The sequence below is a fragment of the Adiantum capillus-veneris genome, chromosome 20 (genome assembly GCF_014529385.1).
Source record: "Adiantum capillus-veneris isolate H3 chromosome 20, ASM1452938v2, whole genome shotgun sequence".
Lineage (NCBI taxonomy): Eukaryota > Viridiplantae > Streptophyta > Polypodiopsida > Polypodiales > Pteridaceae > Adiantum > Adiantum capillus-veneris.
In genome coordinates, this window is record NC_140950.1 from 40,731,497 (window position 1) to 40,742,156 (window position 10,660).

General features: G+C 40.5%; 1 protein-coding gene across 1 annotated transcript; it reads right to left on the bottom strand.

Annotated features, from left to right (window-relative positions):
- Window positions 1-5,896: 5,896 nt before the first annotated feature.
- LOC147432403 (small COPII coat GTPase SAR1A-like) lies at window positions 5,897-7,874 on the bottom strand. Its single transcript, XM_086492378.1, has 3 exons — window positions 7,669-7,874; window positions 6,531-6,662; window positions 5,897-6,447 (listed from the first exon to the last, which is right to left on the bottom strand). The coding sequence occupies exons 1-3, from the start codon at window positions 7,795-7,797 to the stop codon at window positions 6,130-6,132; spliced, it is 579 nt and encodes a 192-aa protein (XP_086348504.1). The 5' UTR covers window positions 7,798-7,874; the 3' UTR covers window positions 5,897-6,129.
- Between the last annotated feature and the right edge of the window lie 2,786 nt (window positions 7,875-10,660).

Below are 10,660 nucleotides of genomic sequence, written 5' to 3' on the forward strand. Positions count from 1 at the left end.
TTATTCACTAATTTCACTTGTGTGTTTATTGTTTTGTGGATTTTGGATGTGTGTGCATGAAGAAATGTGTTCAATTTCTCATAATTTGATACCATATCTTGCTAATTGTGTGTCTATACACTCTAATTTCACACTAAACCTTTGCTAGTTTCACTAATTTTGGTTAATTTACACACTAATTTTCTACTAATTTGATTAATATTTGGAGTCTACACATAGATATTTGCCTAATTAGAGGATTGGATTGCATTCTAATAATGTTGTTTTGTGCTAATCTATTACCAATTTCTTGATTTTGAAGTGCAAGTTTAAGGATTGGAGCTTCCAACCGTTCAACCGATCTTCATTGGAAAGGTAAACAAGGTGGTATTCTCAACCTCCCTAGAATCTAAACATATGTAGAGATGAGTAGAGATATACAACACCATGTCGATGCTATGTTATGCTTTGGAAAATTTTAAAATGTTCATTTTCATGCCGTCGTAATGTCAAATTTTTTTAGATTTAGAGGTGTATGGAATTGACAAGTTCAATTGCTAATTGTGTGGCTAATTGATCTAATTGCAAGCTTGTGCATTCTAATTAAGTGTGTGTGCACTCTTTTGAAATGCAGATCGGGCCTATTTGAAGGATATGCTTAGTAAGTCAGAAAGCACAAAAAGTGTTTTTGGAATGTGATAGCGGGAAAAAGAGCAGTGCAATCGGGTGGCCTCTGTACTCGTGCACACTCCACAAACCACGCCTCATGCAAACAAGCAAAGAACAAAACAAAGGGGGCACCCTAAATTAAGAGGTTTAGGGACCTCACACATAGTGCACATAGGCAAGTGAGACTTCTGGCATTATGATGGCATCAAAACATATGGCAAAACACATAGAAACGAAGCTTAGGGACCTTATGTAGCATATATATACACAAGACATCAGCTTAACAATACAACGGCATCTGATCATACATAACAAGGATATAGAGAAGCAAGCCAAGGATGGCATAATCCCTTGTCAAAAACAATCAACCCAGCAAGTAGGTATGATCCTACTAGCAACACATCAATACCTTAGAGAATGATGGCGAGGATGGTGGCCATGGAGCATGAGAGAAGACTCCTTATTTAGGTTTTAGGGCTAGTAATGTAGCATACTAGAGGGAGAGAGAGTAGAGCTCCATCCATAGCTCCTCGTTGTGAGCAATGTCGCCATAGCTTCGTTGCTTGGTGAAGTGGGTGAAGTGTTGGTTTTGAGTGAGAGAAGGCCTCCTTATATAGGTTTCTGAGAGGGTTTAGGATTAGGGATAAACATGCTTAAATCCGCTGATTGGGGTTACTTTTTGCTTAGGGTGGTTAACAGATTGAGGTCACCTGATATGTCACCATCAAGATATTCTCTAGAGTGATGTGAGAGGGGAGGATAAATGCTGATTTTTCTGATTGTGACACATGGGGATAAGGCCTTGACCAGCATTTAAGAGCAGGTAAGGTGGCTGTTGAAACTGGAGGTTCTGCACATGTCAGCTGGGTCCTCCTGAATATCAAATTCTCAAAAAATCCTCAACCATGGCTTCTTTTGACATGTGTTCTTTGAAAAAATCAGCATGTCTCTTTTCAACTCAAAAGTCTTTATCCCTGTTGACTCACCTTTACCATAAGATTTTCCCCTTTTCTCCTCCTGTAACTGCATTGTTGATGCCCAATCACTGCTTCTAGTAACAGTGAACTGTTACCTACCAAATACTTATGGTGCAGTAAAAAATATTTACCATGGGTAAAAAAAGTTACTGTAGGTAAAAAGTGATTTGTATTTACCATGTAGGTGAAAAATATTTACTGTGGTAAAAAATATTTACTGTTGGTAAAAAAGTGAAAACGGAGTATGCTGTGCTGTGAGTCCACACGAACATCCTCGTGTAAATTTCACTAGAAATTCACACCTAGAATGGGCTATTCTGTAAGATATAGGTTGTAGGCATGCATAAGAGCTCGTTCCCACGTATCTTCTGTCCATGGCACTTTTTACTCTTTGGTGCTTGTGAAGTAGATTTTTCTTCTCTTTCGAGATCCCTTGGACTAGAGTATCCTCATCTCCCCAACAACTGGCTGTGCCTTTATTGCATCTTCAGAAGGGGTCCTAAAAACCATGCATCAGAATGTCTTCTCATGTAGTGCATTGACAACAGGATATGCTAAGCAATGACTTGGTTAGAAATGTTGTGCTCGCCAATCCTAAATGATATTTATGCCAAATGTGATGCTTTAGTTGACAGTTCATCTTGGAGCTACCTTGGCTATCAACATGCCAAAAGCGGTGTACTTTAGAAATCACTAAGAGTGCTTGCAGAGTTTATTTTATGGAATGTTGTCTCTCGGAGTACATTGATTGTGAGATATTCCTAATGCGATACTTATTTTGATAAATCGAAAATATCATCAATTGGATTGCCTTAAGTGTGGGATATTTTCAAAGAAATTGCAGTGAAGCTTTGGCGAAATATGTTGTGCACGGCAATGCTTTATTTTTCTTGACGCTGAGGTGGACATTGCATGGAGGAGAGAAAGGAGAGACTCTAGAGGAGGCCACGAGGGCGTCAATGAGGGGGATTGAGAAGGGATTAGAGGCGGCCATAGTAGGCGACACTACAGGGAGGGAAAGCGAAGAGGATTGAGCACTTTAGGAGGGAAGGAGAAGCGCAACAGAGGAGAGAAGGGGATCGGCTACAAAGAGAGGCCCGACATCAGAGTGGCGCAACTGGTGAGAGTGAGGGGCTATGAGAGCTTGATGGACGTGACATCCACGCGCAAACCAATTAACAATTTTTATATGGAAGAGGGAAGCCACTTTATTAACACTAGTCCTGTAATTGGACACTCAAGTATCCTGAGACACTAGAGTGTCCTATTTTCCTACCAAGTTTTGTCAATTTATTTGTCATGCTAGAAAGAAGTTTTCTACGCCTTGCTTCTACCATAGGTTGGTTATGAGGGAATGAAAACATTGGATTTTTCTCCATATCAAAAGACAAGTCCTATGGAGAGAATCGTGGTAAGTTCTAAGTCATAAATTCTACTAAAATTTGAAGCTATTTTACCAAAAATATCTTAAATTCTTATATCGTTTTGTAAAGATGACCTTTTTTATGTTTGTAAAAGCCAAGTGTTGGTACTTAGAGTAACAAAACAATGAAATTACCTTCAAGGAATTGTTTCCAAGCCATTTGCAAGTTATAGACATAATTTCATACTTGAGCACGTGTTGACTAAGAGCATAATTTTTACCTTTCAAAGGTTCTCTCATGAAATTGGGGCTATTCTAGTGTAATTTGACAACTGCAAATGAATTTATATGTTGAAACCAAGAAACTACATATTTTTTTTGGCTTCCTAATGCAGTTAAATCTCGTTGCTTGAACCCAATCTTGAATTTTTTTACTATGCAAAAACTCTTGAAAATCTTTAGTTCTCCACAATAACATTGAAACCAAAGTTTTAGGTGCCCTAACTGTGTCCATACCATGTACTTTGACACATTTAGTTGATCTACATGGAAAGTTTGAAGTTATTTGAGGTTCTGAATGATTATGTATCAAGAATCAAAATATAAAATATGCAGTTTTGAAGTTTTGAAATGATCCAATAATTGTTGCTTACCAAAGCACTTCTACTTGCCACCTTGAATACTCAATGGAGAGGGTAAGCAATGTATCGCTTTCTAAAACACACAAATACATCAAATACTTATAATTCTTTGTATACAACAATATGCTTGAAATGGCCATATCAAACATATAAAACTTTCCACTATTTTATATGCTTTCTAGTAATTTTTCTTGCACATGAAACTTACAATTATCTATAGTACAATTGTGGAAAAGTTGCGTACAATTTTCTACAAGGTCGCTTCACTTTTTCTTGAGCTTATAAAGTCGATTTCTTTAAAGCATCAATCACAGTGTTACGAGGGTCCACTTGATAAGTATATTTTTTGATCATGATATCTTCTAAAATGTAAGGTTATATTTTTAAAAGACCCTCTAGCTAACATATTTAATCATATCAAGAGAGTTTTCTTAAATACACAGTCTAATGCAAGTAGCATTTAGTCTAAATTTGTAAAAAAGAGGACACTACGAATCTTGTTTTGGTACCAATCTATTGTTAACACCAAGGGATGAAGGAGTATGCAAGGAAAGGGACATGTGGAGGTCAATCTTGCACCAAAGATCAGTGATGGTGTGCAAGTGAACTCTTCTCTAGTAGTGGATATGACCACGTAAACAATGGTCGCGTGGTTTGTCCTCATCGCGTTCAATGATGGCTACTAGCATCACCAATCGAACAAGAATGATGATTGTTCACCTTTTTATGCAATGCCACGCTGGTTATAGTAGCATCACCTTCTCAAGCCAACCTTGGCTGCCAAACGCAGATACAACATTGGGGGCAATCCACCCTCCAAAATGTCTACAATATTGTGTGGATTACCAGTTGGCGAGTTTTCAAAATGTTTTACAATTTTTTGTGGATTTCCGACAAGAGAGTTCTGCATGATCAGCAAATGGTTGTGCTATCCTGTGCTAGGAACTAGTGAAGGGACACCCGTGATCCCATCAATATTTGTAGTTGGGCTACAGGCATTGATGATGTGAATACAACGGCTAGCCCTAGAATCTTGTCATTCTCGATGGATATTAGACACAAAACGTCTCCCTAAAATCCCGTTGTTCTCGATGGCACATATCATGCAAAGTAGGTACTGCTTATTTTGTCAACACCCAAAGAATCATGATGCACCACCACTCATTCACATCATTCACCCACCTAAGGTCCCACTGGCTACTTTGCGCAACTTCCTTAGCTGAACATACACTATTGTCATCCTCACTATCATCAACGAATAGACATGTACCTAGCAACCATATTGAGACACTTGATTGGGCTTTATGAAATTTAGACTAGGACTAAAGCTATAATGTGAAAGTGAATTCCTTGAAGCTTAGGAAAATACCACTTCTACCACGAGAACCTGACAGACCATGAACTCAAACTATACCTCTGTTAAGACAGATGCATCTCTTTATGCATGCGTTCTTAAGGGTTCATTTTGTGAGCCATGACAATGCCTCTTTTCGACTACTATCATGTTTTCCTTTCATTTGAGATACTTCTGGTCCCATATTACCATTAATAATTGTTGTGTGATGATGCATGTTAGTGTGTTTCGCTCTATTAGATAATTGCTTGGAAAGATTCATTCCGAGGTTGGAACTCCACATTTGAATGGCAATATACCGATACTGCTTGTACTTCACAAATGTATGCACATTGAATTGTACTGTTTCCTATAAATAGTCAAGGCATGGTAGCTCTACAGGTTTGAGGGTTCGATTTCCCTGCTTTGACACCCCCTGCTCTCTTTTGTGAAGATGTGAGCCAAATCTATAATCATCCATCTCTCTACATCTGCTTATCCCCTCGCATGGGGGGCACCTTATTGACCCAGCAAACATAAGTTTCCTTAGAACATCTAAGTTTCTGAAGGTCGGTGTAAAGAGGTGGACTAAATAAACTGGTTAAGAGCTGTGCATGGTATGGCTCAAATCACATTGTGGGTTGGAAATACCATTACACACAAAAGAAACAGTAGAAAACATTGCCACAACTTATCAGGGCACTTCAATATTCAAGAAAACCAAGAGACCTCAGTAGCTACTCATCCTTCAGTCTACTTTAAATGCCCAAGAGAAGATTTTAATCATAAATGTGCACACATACACATCCCCCCAACACAGACATTGGTAAAAATTCCACATTGATGAGCGATTGGGGAGGCACCTTGTGCTGTATCTCCAAGTGTTACTGAAGCACTTCATGTGCAAAAAACACATGGATTGAAAGACACATAATTGGTAAAACGTGAGGTATGTCTTGCATTCCTTGCTGTCAGGTGAATACACCTTTAAGTTGTCAATACAAAATACGACAACTCCCAGCTGTTCAGAAGCAGCCTGTACTTACACCTCACTTACATGCGAACTTCTAATTGCACAAAAAAATGGCCTGAATGTTCTGCTCTATAACCCTTTTATGGGAGAAAAGCAAAGCAAAAAATCATCATACAGCAATCAACATTACAACCTCACTTTATATATTGTGATAGCCATTTGAAACCTTCTCCATAACCCATCTTTCTGACAATGCTGCACATAAACACTTCAATAGCTCGCATATTCTCGCCAAGATTGACATTCCCTTTGCCAGTTGTGTAGTTGGATAGACCTAAATAGTACCTGAGCTCCTCCTCCGAAGCAGCTATAGGTATATCTATCTTATTTCCCAAGATTAGAAAAGGAACGCCAGCCAAAGAATCATCTGAGAGTAGCCCATCAAGCTCTTTCTTTGATTCGGGAAACCTCTCTTTGTCAGCAGCATCAACAAGATACACTATTCCATCGACCTGCATCAACAAATGGAAGCTTGTATTGACAGACAATTTAGATACCAGAAAATGTGAATCATGCCTGCCACGAACCCCCATACCTTGGCATAGTAATCTTTCCACACACGGCGAGCAATCTGATGACCACCCAAATCAAACGCCTTAAATTTGATCTTCCCAATACTCAACTCTTCTGAAGTAGGATGTTGGGTAGGCTGATGTTGAGCTAATCTCTGCAGGAAACAGCACCGACCTTGTGTCAGTACAAAATCTTCAGAGAGAGGGCAAGACAGCACCATGCAAAAGCTTTCACAAGGCCAAGCCACAATGACAACTGGAAAAAATGACCTGCTGCCCTTCCTTGCCAATAATTAAAACCACATGACTATCACTCAATATGTTTAAAATATGCAAATCCACGGTCTTAAACCTAAAAAAAGCTTCACAAGCACTACCAATAGAGGACTGCATATTGCCTGTTGAAACTTGAAGCCACTAACAACAAGTTCATACTACATGAAATAATGCAGTCAATATTGCTAAGCGGACTGTTGAATTGAAAAAACATAAGTTAGGCCATTGTTTATATTCTCATACACCCCTCTGTGAACTGAAAGACCATCATCTGCAAGGCTGGCAACAAGGTTTTCCAGTTTTAGTTGTCAACAAGTGGGCAGTAGCAGATTTTCTAATATGAAGCCTTGCCAGCATAGTCGTCAGCTTCCCACTACCATCCATGATTGGGAGATCTTTGCTGGTTTCAATCATTGCTGTGTCATCATCAAATAGGAGAGCCGTGGATATTCGACAGCTCCGCACAAGCAGACTAGCAGACAAACAAGCAGCCCTTAGACTACTTGTACAATCTCTACCTTTACGGCCATCGGAATAACACTATAGAAAAGTTCCAAACAAATAACAGCTTTGGTCGTGCACTCTGCTTAGTTGTTAAAGCCTTCATCAGCCTAGAAATGATCTTGTTCACTTGCCCATCTGCAGATTGCAGCTGAACCTCCAAAGCACAAGTGCGGTCATTGTGGTCAAAAACCAGATTGCAGCCACTGCCGCTTGCTAAATTTTCTGTGTAATCAGTCGCTAGGGGTCTAGCGGAAAGCAAACACAAGTAGAAAGAGAGACAATTAGCTCAACATAATGCACAAAGCGTAAATAAAAAAATCAGGCAAGCAGACCTAATCGAAGAGACGGCATCAAAGAAGAAGAGGGGAAGAGACGGCGTACTGCGTCCTTGAGCATGTGAAGAAGAGTAGTTTTTCCGGCGTTGTCGAGGCCGAGGAAGAGGATCTTGGCTTCCTTCTGCCACAATCCCAGCGAGGCGAGGAGCCCATAGAACCAATCAAACAGAAACATGTCTGGCTATGGCGGAGTGGAGATCTCGCAGATCTCCAAGATGGAACTGTGTATAGCTGTATATTAACTTTGTGTAGTATTCATGTCAACTTGTGTATTAACTTGTGTAGTATGCATGCCAACTTTTCGACCGACCCAAAGGGGCCCAAGGTTCGAACTCGCAGTCAGCTCAACGTCCCAAGAGCAACAACGCGTCCGGATGGCCAGGGTTGAACCCCCGCCCTTTTTCGAATTGGCAGAGTTGAGAAACGCCCTATCCTACCCCGCCCTCTTCAAACGGCACTGCACAATGCTCGTTGTGTTTACAACTCCAAGCCAGAATTGCTAACGCACGGCAAGGGTAGAAAACCCCGCTCGTGCAAATCTGCCCCAACTCATTCTAGGCTCCACACACAACCTCAACCGCCCCCATAGCATCTCATTCTAGCATGCCACCACATGCTAGAACTCACAATCGCTCTGTCCAAAGAGCAACTCATGGTTGGGTGCTAACGAAGGCTCCGAATTTCAAAAATTGCTTTGAGATGCTATCATATGTGGAGATGCCATTTTTTACATGCTAGAAACGAACAACTACGTACCCACATCTCCACACCCCCTTTCTCTTGCAACGCCATAGCCCATCTTTGCATACCAATTCCCTTTGTACATGCCCCCCATCTCACTAGCAAATCTTCATCAATCTCTTTGTTGGTGTGCAGATTTGGCAAAAGCTCTATGTCAAATGTTGGCCTACACCTAAAAGATTGTCATCCCCATCCCCGTCATTTGGCAAGTGATTGTCTACCCTTATTCATTCATGTCCCATGACCACCCTATTTTCACGATCCTACCTTCAATGTGCCAATCGAAAAATCCTGACAAAAGACACATTCTATGGCCCCAACCACATGAATCATCTCCAAATCAAAATATGAGACGATCAAGGTGTTACCCATCACCTGGGGATGCTACATATCAAGTTTGGGCCAAAATGACCAATCTGGGGGATTTCTCACTTCCAATGCCTTTATACAATTAATCTTAGCCCACATCCCAAGTCTCATCAAGTTTTGACTCTTTATACCCGTCTAAAACCCAGGTTTTGGAATCCTAAGCTCTATACCTGATTTTGGCTTCAAACACATGAGAAGAAACCCAAATCAAAGTTCAATTTCATAGAAGGGTATGCCATACTAAAACCCAGCTCTAGTATAAGTTCCCTACTAAGCACGATGATGAGAGCATCTACCAAGTTTCACCTCATTTGAACCTTATTTGCTAGCCAGAATCCAACTTCAAAGCCTGAAAGGAGTTCTAATGGTCACAGCTTGTCCAAATGACATCCAAATCGAAATTCGGGAATATATACAGGATGTACATGCTATGAGCTATGTCAATATGAAAAATCAATTCATTTTGAGCATGTGTATGATGTCTCACAACATGAATTTGCACCCAAAATGCATTTTTGACCACATGCATAGCACCCTTAGGCCCTGATTAGCTTGTGTTTCAAATTTGAAGTCATTTGGATAGCTTGAAACTGAGAAAATGCCAGATTTTGTGAGCAACGCTAACGTTTGCACTTGGAGTGCCCACAGGATCAATGGAATCTAGCAAATCGCTAGCAAAGAAGAAGTTGTACTTGAAAGACATCATTGCGGTGACAGAACCCTACACTATCCCTAACGAAACACTAAAATGGACCAATGCTTGGATAGATGAAGCCACATTGGAAGCTGAAGGAATTTTACTTTACTAAGGTACATTCAGAGATCCACAGGGCAATACAGTAGATGTGCCCATGATCCCCAGTGAGCTTAGTGAGTATGCCAGCAAATAAGGCATCCTCAACCACCTAGAGAGGGCCGATTTGCATAATTTCTTTGCAACAATACCAATAGGTGTGGATACATAGAGGGTCTACTGTAATGTACCCAACATTTATCCATATAAGCCATTTCAGTTATTTTGCAAAGTAATTGAGATTCTCAATTTTGTGAGTCATCATGAGTTTATCAGAGCAATCGGATTGAATCGGGTTTAGAATCTATTTAGTTATGATCTTTCTTTATGTGGAACAATAGGTTTATGTGGGAACCTAATCTATGTATGAAGAAAAAGCTTAGAGATAGTATTTTTAGGAAAGAAAGAGAGGTGAGTCAAAATTAGGATACTTCTTTCTTTCTCTCTCTCAAGATAGAATGGAAACTTGTAAGTATAGAGCTTTTTAAAAATCGCACATAAGATTCGTGAACGTCAAAAAAAAAAAAAGAGCCGCACGACGCGCGAGCTTTTCCTTCTCCTATTCTTGAAACCCTCTCAGTATTCTTAGCACCCCCCTAGGGCCTATATAAAGGACCCTTCTCCTCTCACTTTGAACACACACACCTACAGAAGCAAAAGCTCTTTTGCAACGACACGCCAAAGGGAGCCTCTCTCCCTCAACCTCTCACCTTCAAGCGATCTCCATCTCCAATCGTCGACGTGCCATCTCCCAGTTTGTGAACTCTCTCTCTCTCTCTCTCTCTCTCTCTCTCTCTCTCTCTCTCTCTCTCTCCCTAACAACGCGCTTTTCTTTTCTCTATTCCGAAGCTATGGCTCCAAAGCGTGTGATGCAAAGTTCTAAGGACGTCCATGCCGTTGCACCACCAAGGAAGGTGGGAAGAAAGGTGTCTACTCCAAACATATCTCATGCGAAAGCATCAACCGAAGAAGAAGTCGAAGCCATCCAACCTCCAACACAGGAGTTAGCCGCACGCGCTCCAAATCCGGTAAGACAAATTTATAATTCTGCATAGTATTCATGTTGACCGGTAAGACGAACTTAGACCTTACCTTAAACCGACCGGAAGCGTGATTGTTCAATCACAAGAAACAA